The 17174-nt window shown below is 39.4% G+C and overlaps 2 protein-coding genes across 4 annotated transcripts in view; one reads left to right on the plus strand and one right to left on the minus strand.

Moving 5' to 3' along the window:
* rnf8 (ring finger protein 8, E3 ubiquitin protein ligase) overlaps positions 1 to 4927 on the minus strand; it is a 9837-nt gene extending 4910 nt beyond the window's left edge. Inside the window, 5 exon segments of the mRNA XM_008276778.1 lie at positions 203 to 265; positions 2213 to 2420; positions 3313 to 3743; positions 4317 to 4445; positions 4656 to 4927. Coding sequence (XP_008275000.1) covers positions 203 to 265; positions 2213 to 2420; positions 3313 to 3743; positions 4317 to 4445; positions 4656 to 4778 — 954 coding nt within the window. The 5' untranslated portion in view covers positions 4779 to 4927.
* Positions 4928 to 5727: 800 nt separating this feature from the next.
* Positions 5728 to 14343, plus strand: aida (axin interactor, dorsalization associated). 3 transcript variants are annotated; one of them, XM_008276762.1, is made up of 11 exons: positions 5752 to 6316; positions 6980 to 7046; positions 7130 to 7183; positions 8127 to 8181; positions 8263 to 8326; positions 10213 to 10319; positions 10477 to 10485; positions 11522 to 11644; positions 11905 to 12027; positions 12573 to 12690; positions 12782 to 14343. In XM_008276762.1, the coding sequence occupies exons 1-11, from the start codon at positions 6210 to 6212 to the stop codon at positions 12879 to 12881; spliced, it is 927 nt and encodes a 308-aa protein (XP_008274984.1). In that variant the 5' UTR covers positions 5752 to 6209; the 3' UTR covers positions 12882 to 14343. The 3 variants fall into 3 exon arrangements, with proteins under 3 accessions (XP_008274987.1, XP_008274984.1, XP_008274985.1); XM_008276763.1 differs by lacking the exon at positions 10477 to 10485 and having other exon boundaries at positions 5755 to 6316; XM_008276765.1 differs by lacking the exons at positions 10477 to 10485; positions 11522 to 11644 and having other exon boundaries at positions 5728 to 6316.
* Positions 14344 to 17174: the final 2831 nt, after the last annotated feature.

Consider the following 17174-nt stretch of genomic DNA (forward strand, 5'->3'; position numbering starts at 1 on the left):
GAACCGGCAACCTTGCTGCAAGGCAACGGTGCTAACCACCGAGACACCTTGCAGCCCCATCACTCATTGTTACCAATTCAAAGTTTATTTAAATTATATACAAATATTTGCAGTCTACCCATGTTTCTATAATACTAAAGCTTTATTGTTACAGAAACGCAGTCTATTTTTGTTTCCACATCATATGTAACAACTTTCTTACCTCTTGCAAGTCCTCTTCCAGCTGTTTTTTCAATAACTCCTCTTGTTGCTGTGTTTTCTGTTCCTAAATACATAAAAAGTCACATTATGATTAAGGAGATTTTATTTAGTCTCACAGTTGTTTACTATAAAAATTGTTTTCTTACAGATTATTTTTGCATCTATTTCATACCATACTGTCCTGCAACATTTTTACACTTCTGAACAAACTGCTGGCTCATTCCACAAACAGCACACAGAGCTTAAGTTTGTGTGGTATTGGGAAGAAGGGTACTGTGACTGTTCATGCATGCAGTCTTTTTTGTAAATGTAACACAGACTGTTAAAGTCTGACATCCAGAAAGAGCTACAACTTCTGGGCATTTATGACACAGCAAAGGCAACATGAACCCTTGACACCAAAATCGATTAAAAGACAAAGTACTTGACAGTTCAGAACTTTAAAGGCCAATTCATACTTTCCATGTCTGCTTGTTTGTAACGGTATGCGTGACCTAAATTTCATCATCCACTGAAGTGTGTGGGTGTCCCCAAAATTTGTGAATGTGCAGACTGTTGATGCACTGCAAGCACGCCCATTGCACATGACCAAGGAAAACAAATTGTGCTCAAAACATATGCTTGTTTCGAGGACAGACTTTATGAGGAGATTCTCCGTCATCCACACTTTTATAATTCATTGTTAAAAGAAGTGTAGTTGAAGTAGTGGCTGCTGCACTTTGGAGATGCTTTGATTTGTACATGCTCTCCACCGATGGAGCTCAAACACAGTGGAAGTTCTAAGTTCTCCAAAAATTCTGTACTACGTCTGCCCACTGTACTCGACACATCTCAGGAATATTCACTGACAAAGTGCAAAAGCCGAAAGTGTGAGTCCCTGTTACATCCTGTAAAAACTACTGTTATGTGCTGGGGGCACATTTTTTTACCCTTTATTTAGTTTTTCATATTTTCCCCTCCTTTTGTGTTATTGGAGCATGTTTAGTTCATTTTTTTCAGTAATTGATAGAGCCACGGCTCCGCCTATAAATAGGCTGGATTTTTGTTCTCTCGCTCTCTCGCCTCTTGCTCCTGCCTCTCACCTCCCGGCTCCTCCTAGACGCGGCGCGCCTTGGACCGTGCGCGCTCTCGCACCCCAACTGCCACGTTGGCAGCCTGGCTGATGCCGACCTGGCATCTCTTCGTTTTGATTTTTGGATTGTTTGACCCGGCGGGATCGGCCGGCCAGTTTTTCGTTTGTGGACCTTAGGATTGTGGGATTTCTTTTTAGTTCGGTGTTGGCACCGGCTTCGACGGCCCTGTACAGGGTTGGCCCGGTGCCACATCATTTTTGTTTTGTTTGGCCGACCTGCCGGGTCCACCTTTTATTTGACTTTGGTTGTTTGTTTGTTTTTTTTAGGGGCACGGGGAGTTTGGGCAGATTTTCACTTTTCTTTCAAATCGTAAAATACATGAAATTTGAACTACCCAGGTTCCCTGTGTCTCCTTTTAAAATATGTTGGTGCCTTTTTTTTGGGCCGTAACAACTACCCTGTGTGTGTTTCTGTTGGATTTGAAGAGCAATGTGACCATCGGTGCAGACTAGCGTAGACCTAAATATTAGGACCTATGTAGTATATACAGAATCCATGTGCGTCCACGGTCTGCTTTTAAAGCCCGCATTGATCTCTGCACACCATAAGAGGACTGGTTCACTAAAATCCTCTAAAACATTTGATCTCACATTGCAAATGTTACCCAGCCATGCAGAAAAGTTGGCCCCATAATATCTGTGTAAAAATACTATTTGCATGGCTAAATAATTATGAACTGATCCTTTCATAAAATTAACATTTTGTAAATGATGCGATTTAAAATAGTAACCTACATGCCCAAATAAAACAAGTAGAATTCAGAGCTTACAGCAATCTTACATAACATGGACTTAACAAAAGAAAGGCACTATTTGTTAAGCTGTTGTTAAACAAGGATGCCGTACGTTTAAAAGATGGAACAGGAAATACCCTCTCACCTCTAGCTGTCTCTTAGTTTCACTGAAGGACTTCTCTAACGTCTCCATCCTGTGCATTTTGGCTCTGATCACCTCTAGCTGACCCTGCAGCTCCCTGACCTGCTCCTCTCTCAACGGGTCAGCCTGTCGGGGTTCTCCCTCTAGAGAGGCTACCTGCCTCTGAGTGTCATCCACCTGCTCCCTCAACAGCAGAATGTTTTGGCTGTACCTGCAGACAGTAAATAAAAAACAATGTTTACACTCTTACCAACAGTAAGTATCTTTAACTCAATGTTTGTAACAAAACAGAAGATGACAGCATGACTTAATGACAGTTTCTGTCTCCCCCGTGTTTTCATTTTAGTGGGGCCACAGTAACATAAGCTTGTATGCCAACAAAACAACATGTTTTATTATCGAGTGCCTTTATCTCTGTATTACTGTTGTTGTCCATACTGACAGCACAAATAAAAATACATGTATAGGAATGTGATGAGTCACAAGCTTCTTTCACCTTTATTAGGATTAAGATACTGAGTCACAACACGGAAAATGGGTCAAAATTTATTTTTACTGTCAGTCAGTGGAAAGATTTTTGGTCCAGATGGAGAGAATTCTATTCAATTCAATTTTATTTATATAGCGCCAATTCATAGCATATGCCAACTCATAACACTTAACATAGTAAGGTCAGATCTTATAAATTTTAAACAGAGAAACTAACAATCCAAAGATTCCTTTGGATTCCCTATGAGCAAGCAGTCAGTGACAATGCAAAGGAGCCGGAAAAAAAAACAAACCTCTGACAGAAAGTTTGTCAAAATAATTTTAATTTATAAATTCTAATTATTCTTCAAGTCAGTTTTTAAAACTGACAAAATGTGCAGGTTCCAATGCAAACATTTTCATTTTTGGACATTTATGGGATTGATTAGAATGTGTTTATTGACAAAACAAGCATTTAAAAGTTTAAAGCAGCCATGTTGGACGACTATACTGTTAACTGGTCAATTGTAAATAGTCAAGAAGTAAATGTAACAACTAAAAACATTAATAGTGAAACAGCTGTATTTCAAGGTTTGATTGCAAAGAGTTTATTTTTCAGAGAAATGGGGGCTTACATCTGCAGGATGCTGGTGCCCTCAGAGGGCCACTCTACCGCTTGGACTTCTCTGCCGGGTCTAGTTTCCTCTGGTTGTGTGTGACTGAGCCCCTGTTGGTGTTTCACGGGAGACAGAGGGCAGGGCTTTGCAAAGGACTTGTCTGCAGAAGAGCAGCGGTACAGTTTGGGGTTTGAGGTGGATGGCTCAACTTCTTCCAAAGTCAGCTTCCTCTTGGGCTTCTTGGGTATGTGGACTCCTTTAGCACCATCTCTCTGCACCTTTGCCAGGTAGAGTTTAATGTCTTTAAGCGGCCGCTGGACGAGGATGTAGTCATACTCCATTTTGTTTCCATTTACAGGAACTCCAAGCTGAATAGAATCTCCAAGCTTGAGCTGATGGGCGTTATCAGCAATTATACGATTTCCATTCACCCACACACCATTGAGACTCTGAGAAAGAAAGCAGTCATGTGTTTATTGGCTCCTGTTGGTAATATTCATATACTAAAAATGTACCAGTACCAAAAACACAGAAAAATTAGAATTAATGAATTTATGATACTTAAAAAAAAGAATGGAAGAAAAATGCAACATAATGCTACATTTCAAATATTGCAGATAAAAGGGGGTGTGCTTTTCTTGCCAGGATTCTGTGTAACTTATAAAAAATACTACACAGACGTAACTTCTTGTCAGTGTGGTGCTGATAGTGCAGATTGCACTCATCAAATATGGGGGTCTTTACAAGCATGATACATCTGGCATATATCCAGTGCCTGGTATAGTTTGATAGTAAACAGTAAGATGGTAACACACCCCTACATAACTCAAATAAAATACAAAAAGGAGGGCATTTCTTTGAGAGCACAGTACAAACACATACCAAACATGTCCTATAATTTTATAGTCTATATTGCTTTGATCTTTTAGAACTAAGTATGTTTATACAGCAAAGCCAATACAATATAATTAGGAAAGAACTCATGAAATAGTCATCATTCAACTCATCAGAGGCCTGGTCACCTTCTTGTCTGTCACTGTCCACTGTCCATCTTCTCTTTGCTTGAAAGTGCAGTGCAGTCTAGAGATCATGAGGGGACAACTTAGAGACAGCAGCTGGTAAGTTACATCCACACCTCGACCGACGGAGACCTGAACAGTCAAGCACAAACATGCCTGTTAACTTCCACTCTGCAGCTATTTAGCTCATTAAAATGTATCTATACTCTTCTACTGCGACGTGCTAAACTAAAGGGATATTTTATCTGTGGTATTTAAATATACCGTGAACTTGAGCAAGCTTGAGAGTTAATTTACATTTAGCTAGTTAGCTAACATTAGCAAAAAGAAAAAGAAATGTACCTCTGTGTTTTCGAACAATCGCAGCCAGTCTGAATTTCTCCCGACTCGCATCAAACAGAACACCTCTGAGTCACAACATGTATCTTCCTCAGACGCACAACTGTCCGTCCTGACATTATCCATCTTATCTCGGTGTCAGCCGTGAACTGGACCCATGATACGGCGCTTGCTGTCTACTTTCAGGTTGTGAGTCTCTCAGGCAGCCATACTGCTGCCACCGAACGGAAGCACCGACATACGGCTGGTTTGTTTTCAAAATAAAGGCGTTCGACGTGTCAGCCAGCTGCCCTTAAAATCAACTGAAAAGGGGATAATCAGGACAAGCTCTGAGAAGGACTTCATTCATTTTAACGAACAGTCTGGTCATAAAGTTAGCCCACTGTGGTTGTTTAATCCGCTTTTTTGTTCAATTACCTCAATACAGCGATTAAATCAAGGTTATTAATGCTTAACAACATATATTATCGATACAATATATATATATATTAAATGAATTAATTACGAATACATCTCATTAAAAAAAGGATTAAGATTATGATGCCTGTATTATCGATGTAGAAGAAAATACATTGAATTTCCGTTAGCGATGTCTTACAGTAGCAGCGTGAGTCGTTGTGGGCACTGTTTAGAAAATGTCACATACACAAGTATGCACACAATAGCAGGAGAAATGTAATGAACAGCAAGGTGCATTTATAAAGTGTCAATTGTTCAATTATAGCACGTTTTAAAGTAATGCATGATGCTTAATTAAATACATTTTGCCACTGTGTGAGTTAAATGTATTCAGCAGATAAATAAATAAAGCAGGGATTATATTTTCAAAAATAAACAACATGTTTTAATCTGAATGTTTAACACATGAAACAGAGGTTTAAAAAGTAAAAGTACTCATAACCACTGCTAGTATCATATGACTAGATTTTTTTCTGCTTTATAAGCTGTTAGTTTAATCTGTAACTACGCATTAGATTGTAGAAGTTGAACTTTTTTTAAAAAAACTATCTTAACAGTCAAATTAAAGTAATGATGTAAAAAAGATTTCCCTATGAAAACTTAAAGCATTATTCCCGCAAACAGTAACCTTCTGAAAATGTTCCCGAAATGTTCCCTGAAGGTTTCTGCTTGCTGGCCATAACGTAACATTTCATTTCTATGCTATTCTATGCGGGACATTGCAGTATGTCAATATCGTGGTGCTGCTGCAAAGCATGCAAACTGCAGCTAATGTGGACTGCAACTAAAACCCGCTCCCTGCTGTTTCCGCAGACCTGCTGTCCGCTGCCTCACCCGCACACTGCAGTCACCCGGGCGAACCCGTGTCCCGAAACGCGCGCACCTCGAGCTCCAGGCGGGACTTCCTTTCTTTTGCGGATACGACACTGGGGTGGAAAGCAGGCAGAAAGGGCTTGGTCGGGGTGTCACCGGTATACCCGTGCGCCTCTGGACAGCAGATAACCTGGCTGACGACGCTGCTGTCGCTGAAGTCCCGTAGATGAACCTCCTCCTCGGCTATGCAGCCTTGAGAGCGCCGCGAGTCACCGCCCCGCCAAAATGTCTGATGTCAACAAGACTGTTCAGAAATGGCACGCCAGTTTTAGGAAAGGCACAGACTTTGACTCGTGGGGACAATTAGTGGAGGCTATAGATGAGTACCAAATGTAAGTTGCATTCAACATGTGTATCCTGTCTCTCCACACCGCTCAGTTATCATGAATGCAGGGCGGCGAGCTTCTTTTCCTTCCGTTTTTAATCTGCTTGTCCTTAAATGTGCAGAGAAATGAGAGCATGTAGGGGACAGTGGGTGCATGGTGCTTCCCAAGAAGTTAGCCTCTTAGCTGTCAGTCAGCCCTCCGAGCAGTAAATAAAGCCTACCCCCCCCCATGACGTGATGTGGCAGTTGTTGCAGAGCAGCGAGGTGCTTCCTCCACAGCAGCCGAGCGGAGGCTGCCATGGAGAAGCCCTCAGAGCCGCTTCATGATGTGTCAGGCGGTGCAGAAAAGAGCCAGGATCCTTCAGAGTATTGAGAAATAGTCAGCCACACCCTCTCATTGTTATGGGTGGTTTTTATCAGTTTTGTAAGGAATGCTTTCTGATTTTTTCAGACGAGATCATCCTCTTTGCATTTCTCTACAATGTGGGACTTGCTCTGTTTGCTGTCTTTGTTTTATTTAAAACTGCACTAATATCTGCAAAGTCTACATTCTGAAGACACATTTTCGTCACCGCAAGGGGGCGCAAAGATACATGCTGCAACTACCTTGCATCTACCTTCAGGAGTTGAACACTAATGCATCTCACTGTGCTCATGTGGCTTCATTTAGTCTTGCGAGACAACTGCAAAAAGAGGTCCAGTCAGCAAATTCGTCAGACTTCACAGAGGAGCAAAAGGTAATCGTTACATCTCTGTGCAGCTTCTGTACTGAAAACACTGGTGTGCTGCCTAATCTGACAAGTGTCTCTTTATTTTCAAGAAAACCTTAGGCAAGATTGCAACATGTCTGGAGATGAGAAGTGCCAGTTTGCAGGTTTGTGTTATTGTTTTTTTTAGTCTGAATGAATGCAACTAGTATCACATATCTGGGGTCATATTCAGGATTTTTAGAAATACTGAGGTCAGTGGGTCAGTTTTATTATCTTAAAACAAAACTGATTATAGACAAACCAGATGCATCCTTCCCTAAACATAATTCCAAAGCTTATCCACGACCTGAGTGACAGAGAGCAGCAACAGCACAGATGAATACACAGAGGAGTGCACACAAACTCCAAGTGAAAGCAATGTCACTAAATATAAAGTCACACTAAAAATGTTGAGCAAATGCTAAAGGATACAATTATGAAAGAAAGCCAGTTATTATAATTGATGGTGTTTTGACGGGTTTTAAAACATGTCACTTTTCCAGTACAGCATGCTTTATTCATCACATTTTATGGCTCCTTTAGCCTTTGTGATGTTCATTGCGACTCACCGTTTGTGTGCTTCAGAATTTCAAATGATTTTTCATTTACCTATTCAGGTACATCTTTTACAATTATCTCTCTTAATTCAGTTACATTTTTAAAATTCATTTTTTCTATCATAGTCTAAATTCTGATTCAAATGCTAATTCTGGTGCTGGTCTATTCAAATTGCCTGCCTTGTTATTATTTTTACTGGCTAGAATCACCCATATTTTAGCCATATGGAATTCAAAGATGTTGAGAAGCAGCTTAAAAACCCAAAATGTTCATTTGTGTTTAGACAGAGAGCTGTGGTAGACATGTCATAGCAACTAAGCTTTCAAATGCCAGTAAACAGGACAGAGATACTGGTAATTAAAAAGTGACATTTCTATCAGATTGTAGCTTAATTTGAACTTTCAATACGTTTTGATGCATTGATTGCCAATTTCATTGACTTGAATTATTCAAAATCACTTTTCCTAAAAATAATGTTGAGTATTAAGCCTGTCCTTTGTGCTTCCTCAGTGCACTCAGTCAAAGGAGGAGTTCAAATTAGAAGACCTGAAAAAACTGGAAACCAGTAAGTGTGTGATTAATAGCTCTCATGAATGACTGGACATTTTTATGTAACATACTATAATCAATTTCTTTCTTTTAACAGTAATTACAAATATACTTTCCTACAACAAAGAATTTCCCTTTGATGTCCAGCCGGTGCCCTTAAGGTAAAAATCCATCACTGAATTTCTTATTTCTGTTTTGAACTCGTATTTTACAGCACTGTTTTAACATTTATGTCAACTGATGGGATCACTGTGTGTCTGTGTTTCACAAAATAATGTTAACATGAAGCTTCAGCTTAAGGTCTATCATAGTTATGAGACAAGGTTAGTGATTATCAATCACTCCTGTAGCTTAGAAGACAGAATTGATGGTGCTACCTGATTTAATATAATGAATACGAGCTCCAGTATCTGTTTCAGTGGGATTTTGTTGTTGTTGTTGTTTTTTTTCAGCAATGTATTTCGGAAAATGTGTTAAAAGCTGTCACTTGTGCAGCTAGATGTAAACCTTTAAAAGAAATGAGAAGTAGAGTGTTGCTGTGGATACAGTGATGGAATTATATTTACATACACTTGTAAAAAGAAAAACATATGTATCATGGCAATCATTGCCTTGAACTAGTCATTAAAGTCACTTGAAGCCATTTCAAAGCAGCTGCAGATTTCAAAATCAACTGTGCAAGCAATTGTTTTTAAGTATAAAGTGTAAGGTGCAGTTGTTTCACTGCTGCAGTCAGGAATAAAACATCACCTTCTTCTGAGAGACAATTGGTCAGGATGGCCATGAGTCAATTAAGAATTGCCAAAAAGCAGGTTTGCAATGACTTTGACGATGCTGGAACACAGGTGTCAGAGTCCATGGTCAAACCTGCCATTGGCTGAGAGGAACACCAAACTTCAAGCATGGCGGTGGTAATATTATGCTTTAGGGCTGTTTTGCTCCCAATGGAATCGGTTCTTGACGCAGACTAAATGAAACAATGAAGAAGGACGATTACCTTTACATTCCTGAGGAAAACCAAAAATCATCAGCCAGAAGATTTGGTCTTGAACATAGTTTGTTGTCTCAGCAAGACAATGATCCAAAACACACATAAAAAATGGTAAAGAAATGGCAAAATCAGGCTAGAATTAAGGTTTCAGACTGGCCTTTTGAAAGTCCTGATTTAAACCCCTTTGAGAACCTGTGGACTGTGATGAAGAAACAATTCTGTGTGAGAAAGTCAACAAATTTACTGTATCAAATGAACCCCATTTAAATTGGCTTAGAGGAGTCACCAGCTGTAGTCAATTGTAATCACCCACAAAAAGTCAAGAGGCCATGCCACTAAGAAAGTTTGATTAGCAAAAATGTCTACAGCACTACGACTGATAATTCAAGTGGCTGTATGTATATTTTTGATCCAGCAGATTCTGTCATAAATATATAAGACCTAAGATTAAATAACCAAAAACAATTAAAATAACCAAAATGCATGATTTTTTTTTTTGTGACAAAAACAAGTGTGTTTCATTGATTCCATTACTGAAAGTTTAGAGTCAGGGGAGTCATTGCAAACCCAAGACTGCCATGGTATACATGGAGAAGACTGTGGACAGCATGAGCTCCGTTTTTAGCCTACATTTGTTTCCACTATCACTGAATTATTTTTGTTAATTACTTTTATTTATGCGCTCTTGAAGATACCCCATAGCATATTCTGACGCGTACTATATATTGTCTTTAATTATAAGATACAGTCTGTTGCTTGTATACAATTAAAAGCTTAAGATAAAACTTAAAATGACATACTGAATCTAGTGTCCATGCTCTTTTAGTTTCCTTTTCGTGCTATTGTTCCTTATAAGTATAACAAATTATCATAGTGCTTTTGCACAGCTCAACACATTTTTAAAATCAGATCATTTTATCCCTTTTGGTTGTCCTGGTGACTATCTGTGATGACGGAGGTGGTCATGGGGTTAAAAGATTCTTCACGCTACTGCTTTCTTGGCTCGATGTCCTTACAGAGATCTATAAAGAAATCTTTTCTGTTCTTCTCTGTTAGAAAAATCCTTGCTCCAGGTGAAGAGGAGAACCTTGAGCTGGAAGAAGAGGAAGAGGATGCTGCAGCAGGAGCAGGTTCAGCAGAAGCTTTTCCACCACGAGCTCCGGGTACTTCACACTTCTGCTGTTGAGGCTGTGTAATTTCATGTACCATTTTGTCACATTGTCCTGTTTTGGAGGGCCGATTGACTGTGTTTTTTTGCCCTTTTTGTCGGTGCTGTGCATGGCTTCATCGCTCATTCCCGCCTGCCTGCTTCATTTGCAGCTTTGCAAGGTATGACTGCTGACCAACAGCATCAGAATTCATCCTCTGCTGCATGACAGACTTGTTTTAATAGCCTTGCAACACAGCTTGATGTTGTATCAACAAATTAGGATTAAAAAGTGTGTCATTCTGACTTAACTTTAGATTTAGATGCTTATTTTTAACTGTAGGGACAATTAATGATTTAGTCTTTTATTAACAGAGAACCTAAGTCCCTTAGGCTTACCAAGTTAGCCAAGTGTCCCTGGCTTTGGCCAAACAGTCTACTTTTTTTATATTGACCAAATTTAGTCAATAATAGCTCTACAACTTTGAGACAAAGTTAAACAACCTTGGACTCTATGGATAAGAGGCCAGGCCAGAGTGAGATTTGAAAAACTCCAGCAAAAACGTGCAGCTATACAAAACCATATTTTAAATATCGAATAATGTTTTACAATGTTTCAGCTTATAGTTTTGCTTTACAACTTTAATTCTCTGGTTCATTTGAATTGGTTTAAGTAGGCATCATTTGCAGATGCAGCAGGCAGCTGTGTATAGCTCGGCAAGTTAGCAACAAGCTGGTGAATGTAGTGGAGCATTTAGCAACTATAGAGTCCGAAATTTCCCTCTGGAGCTGCTAAAACAGAGCTAAGAGAAGAGTGAATATTGGACTTAAGTCCATCAAGTAGCCAGAAATATAACTTTACATGGTAAAGCTGCAGTGTATATATGGTAAATCTAAAACTGGCAACTGTTTGCTAACATGCTCAGCATAACAGCGCAGTTGGTTAGTATATGGTCAGCAGATATAGTCTTCAGAAGACTATTGAAAGAAGCCCTCTGTGAAAACTTTCAGGAACAACTTAAGGCTGTAGAACAGAAGCTAACCAGGAAGTGGAGTGACACTTAAGTTCTTCAAATAAATGTTTAACCTATCATTTTTAAATTGTAACTAAATATGTAAAACATGATATTAAATTGTAAAAGCATCCTGCTGAAACACTATCTGTTGGTTGTTGGTTACACTTTGGTGCTCATGTCTGCAACCTTTGTCCTCTTACAGGTACCTTGTTGCCACGGTTACCTTCAGAGCCTGGGATGACACTACTTACAATAAAGATAGAAAAAATTGGGTTGAAGGATGCCGGGCAGTGCATTGATCCATACATGACCATTAGTGTTAAAGGTAAAAATCCCACAGTGCAAATACACCAGGCCTGCAGTATGTGATACTTGAATGAATGTGAATGGGGTTTGGTGAGGCGGGGAAGAGCTTCATAGCCACTAGTTTCAGATTACGGCCACACCCTTTTCCCCTGCTATAGTCCCACTCACTCTGTTCTGTAGAGGAGAGCTTCTCAAGTGCTTTGAAACTGTTGGTCAAGTGCTTCGTTTGAAAGTCTCAAATCTGAAACAGTTTGTTGTCGTCTGTTTCCCTGCCTGCAGATTTAAATGGTGTTGATTTGAACCCAGTGCAGGACACCCCTGTGGCCACCAGAAAGGAAGACACTTACATTCACTTCAGTGTGGATGTAGAGATCCAGAGACATGTGGAGAAATTGCCAAAAGGTAAAGCTACCTTTGCCAGACAACATCATAATTTGTAGCGTATTAACATGACATTGCAAACAACTTTGTTTCTGCTCCCACTTTACTGAAAAATGTTTCCATTAATTCATCTTAAAGTCAGCAATGAATTACCCAGATTCCACAATGAAAACAGCTTTTCCTTTGCAGGGAAACCAGTAATTCAGTGACATAACACATGGTGTGCCATCTCATCAGAGCAGTTGTGCATATAAATGTATATTTGTATGTGAGCACTGTGAATAGTGTAAATAATGATACTTCTAATAGTTCTAAAAATTAATTTGCCAACACTTGTGACAAAATCAATTTTTTTTGAAGTTTATTTTTTATTTCTTTCTACTTACATGATGCTAAATTAGGTTGTTTAATCACATTTAATAATTTAACATACCATAAAGAACCTGGGGCCAGATAATAAAATGAATTCATTACCTTAGTGAATGCCACTCAGGCATACCTCACCTCAGCCCTCTCATGTTCTCATAATTCTCATGATATTCATATGATGTTTTAAATTCTTCCAGGAGCAGCTATCTTTTTTGAATTCAAGCACTACAAACCGAAAAAGAGGTTTACCAGCACAAAATGTTTTGCCTTCATGGAAATGGACGAGATCAAACCTGGACCGATTGTAATTGAACTGTGAGTCGACTAATGAACATTTTTAGCAGTAACATTCCATGAGATACTTCTCATGTCAGTGAAGTAAATGCTGTTCCTTCTTGAATTCCAGGTACAAGAAGCCCACAGACTTTAAGAGGAAGAAACTGCAGCTTCTCACAAAGAAACCACTTTATCTTCATCTTCATCAGACATTACATAAGGACAGCTAAGTCACAGCGCACCTCAAACCACGTCTTTGAATCTCTCTCATCCACGTCCAGCAAAATGTGGTGTTTCCTCTCATCACATTCAGCAATACGAAATTAAGGCTGTTGTATTTTTTTCATACGTTAGTCACATCAGCTCACACTCAGATTTGAATATTTTTGATTTTTCTTTTCAAAAGTGGAAAACAAAATACCCTAAAAAGAACTTTTTTTCTTTTTTTTTTTTTTTACTATAGGGATGGTTTCCATAATGCAGCAATAGCATGTTGAAGCAGTTAAACCTCCTCATCTTTAGTCTTCCTTAGCTCACAGATGTCGGGAAACGAGGACACAAGTCACTGTAGGTGCTTAACTGGAGCTGAACTCTTTACAGAGTTTGGCTCATCATATCTGTGCTGTTGCACTTTGGACTGTCAGGCAAAAGTCAGCAAAACATTAACCCCTCAACATTCACCCCCTGCTTATACTGCGAAAGACTAAAAGCTTGGAAGCATTTTGTGTGTAGGACTCAGTGAAAGCTATGTGGAACACATAGTGAGTCAACAAGTATGTGCCTCTGTAAACACAAAAGATCAGAAACCTGTTTTCCTATGTGCACACTCTTATCACAAAGTAAGGACAGATTACTTCTGTGGTATTGGTATCTGAAAATTGTTTACACTGTTTGAATTCGGGGATTTTGTGCTTTTAAACGATGTGTAATTATTGCAGATGCCGTTTACAATATAGTGGCGGGCTATTCTTTTTTTATTTCGACTTTATTTAACTGTGTGTGTGTGAGTGTGTGTGTGTCTGTGTGAGGGTGTGTGACCACATTTCGCAGAAGTAATGAAACACTCACCGAAAACATTCCCTAAATGCAGACAGCCTCTTTTTGTTGAGCCACAAAGAGCACTATATGGATAATTCTGGATGGTCCGTGGAGTCTGGAGTGTGTTATTGTAACAAACTTTTGTATTATAGTTACCAGCACTTCATAAATGAACTGTAAGGGCACTCAGAGAGCGCATCCTCCACCAAGGCCAATGTGCTATTTGCAGTTTTAATGAAAGTGATCACAATGTACTGGGTTCTTTCTTTGCTTATGAGCCACCTCTCCACCAAGTTTCATGAAATTTGACTTGGCAGTACGTATTTACATAATTTTGCTGACTAACAAATAAACGACATTGATCATGTACCCCTGCCTTGACGGTGGAATCAAGATGAAGCACATAACAGATAACATTGTCATTTATAACTCTAAAAAGTTAATTTTGTTTTCCAGTTAATTTTATTTCCTCATTTTTGTTTTTAAAAAGTGAATTAATAACATTTAGAATATAAGTAAGTTGAAAAGGTGTCTAGAAATGTAATGTTGGTATTCTTCTTACTACCTACCTGTCATGTATTCCGTCTCACCATTTTATATTTACAGTTTTTGTTTTGTAACAACTTTAAAGACAAATCCCTTTTATTTAAAGGAGTAGTTTGTGTTTGTGTGCTTTCTTACTGAGAGTTACTTAAACAGATTAATACCAACCACCACTTGCAGCTGGTTAGCTTAGTGTAAAATAAGGTAATGAAATCTGCCTAGCTACACCTCTAAAGCTCAGTAATTAACATGTATCTTTTCCACAAATTAAGCTATATTCCTATAGAAAGTATTGTGATATCACAAGTCAAGAGTTATGTTCAGATAACTTTTAAAGGTATCACGAAAAAGCAGATCATACTAATCCAGTCAATGCGGTGGTACACTGCAGACTCTGAAGTGGATTACTATTTAAAAGATGCAGTTATATGTTCAATATACATTTACATTTGCATCTACATTTTAACAGTGAGTTATAATACATACATATAAAGTGATACATAATAAAAAATAACATTTATGATCATTGAAAGACAGATTTAAATACATTTATTTGTGTGAGCCCAGATATGATCCAAGAGGAAGTTAAGGTCTCCACCATAAAGTCAGACAGGTGCTACACCTACTGTTACTACTGCAGTGTGGATTTAACATGATGTTTAAATACTGATGCAGAAGGTTTTGTAAATGTATAAAAAGTACAGTGGTTGCAGCATGGTTTAATATTTTGTGTAAGTCTTTTTTTGTTTTGTTTTTTTCCCTTCGGTTAATGTTGGATCACACACACTGTTGATCAGCTGCCAGGAGTAGATTTTAAATCCAGTGTTACTTTGCAAATCAAATGACTTCTGTACACAGTTATCTGAATGAAATGCCTACATGCACCTATGTTTAATTGGCAGTTAAAGGACAAACCTGTGCTCTGCAACTTTGCTTCCATTCTGAACAACAAATTGTTTCTTCGCTAAAAGATCTACAAGATTAATTTTTAGTTTTGTAATGTGACAAAAAAAAAAAAAACAACCTGCACTGTCTTGACAGAACTGAGAACTTTCAAGTCTTTTAGTTTTGTTGACAGACTGGGGGGAGTGGTATCATATATTTACAATGCTTTTATTTTCTAATAAGCTACAATGGGGCATTTTGTGGTTTGATTTCATCCAGACATCATATGCTAAACAGCCCAGTGTTCCAGCCATGAAATAACTTCTTGTATTGCTTACTCTTACATTAACCTTTCCCAATTAGACATATTCTATTACTGAATTATTAATAGTCTAAGTATATATTCCTTCAAAAACAAACAGCAGCAGGACAGTTTATTTCAACTATTTGCAGACATGTCATCTCCCAGGAGTTTATTTCCTCCTGACCACCATTTGCCTCACGCAGTGCAGTTGATCAAGTTGTTGATTGTAGCCTGTGGAATGTTGCTCCTCTCCTCTTCAATGGTGTTGCTGGATATTGGTAGGAACTGGAACACACTGTCATATACGCCGATCCAGAGCATCCCTAACATGCTCCATGGGTGACATGTCCGGGAAGTATACTGGCCGTGCAAGAACTGGGATGTTTTCAGCTTCCAGGAATTGTGTACAGATCCTTTCAACATGGGGCTGTGCATTATCATGCTGCAACATGAGGCGATGGTCGTGGATGAATGGCACAACAACAGGCCTCAGGATCTCGTCACGGCATTCAAAATGCCGTCAATAAAATGCACCTGTGTTCGTTGACCATAGCATACACCTGCCCATACCATAACCCCACCACCACCATGGGCCACTTGATTCACAACGTTGACATCAGCAAACCGCTCACCCACACAATGCCATACACACTGTCTGCCCTGTACAGTGAACACTGGGATTCATCCATGTAGAGAAAACCTCTCCAAAGTGCCAGACGCCATCGAATGTGAGCATTTGCCCACTCAAGTTAGTTACGACAACAAACTGCAGTCAGGTTGAGACGCCAATGAGGACGACGAGCATGCACATGAGCTTCCTTATGGTAGAGAAATGAACATTCAATTCACAGGCAGCAGCTCTGGTGGACATTCCTGCAGTCAGCATGCTAACTGCGTGCGTCCTCAAAACTTGCGACATCTGTGGTATTGTGCTGTGTGATAAAACTGCACATTTTTGGAGTGGCCTTTATTGTGGCCAGCCTAAGGTACACCTGTGCAATAATCATGCTGTCTAATCAGCAGCTTGATATGCCACACCTGTGAGGTGGATGGATTGTCTCGGCAAATCACACATTTAGCCAAATTTGTGAATATTTGAGAAAAAGGCCTTTTGTGTACATAGAAAAAGTCTCAGCTCATGAAAAATGGGAGCAAAAATAACAGTTCATTTATATTTTTGTTCAGTGGACACTCACCGGCCACTTTATTAGGTACACCTTGCTAGTACCGCATTGGACCCCCTTTTGCCTTCAGAACTGCCTTAATCCTTCGTGGCATAGATTCAACAAGGTACTGGAAACATTCCTCAGAGATTTTGCTCCATATTGACATGATAGCAACATGCAGTTGCTGCAGATTTGTCGGCTGCACATCCATGATGTGAATCTCCCGTTCCACCACATCCCAAAGGTGGTCTATTGGATTGAGATCTGGTGGCTGTGGAGGCCATTGGATCAGAAGATGGGTACACTGTGGTCAGAAAGGGGTGGACATGTTCAGCAACAATACTCAGGTAGGCTGTGGCGTTGACACAATGCTCAATTGGCACTAAGGGGCCCAAAGTCCATCCATCCATTATCTATACACCGCTTAATCCTCACTAGGGTCGCGGGGGCCTATCCCAGCCGATTTAGGGCGAAGGCAGGGGACACCCTGGACAGGTCGCCAGTCTATCACAGGGCCACACTGAGAGACAGACAACCAAGCACAGACAATTTAGAATCACCAATTAACCTCAACGTGTTTTTGGACT

The sequence above is a fragment of the Stegastes partitus genome, unplaced genomic scaffold (assembly GCF_000690725.1).
Source record: "Stegastes partitus isolate 25-593 unplaced genomic scaffold, Stegastes_partitus-1.0.2 Scaffold80, whole genome shotgun sequence".
Classification (NCBI taxonomy): Eukaryota; Metazoa; Chordata; class Actinopteri; family Pomacentridae; genus Stegastes; species Stegastes partitus.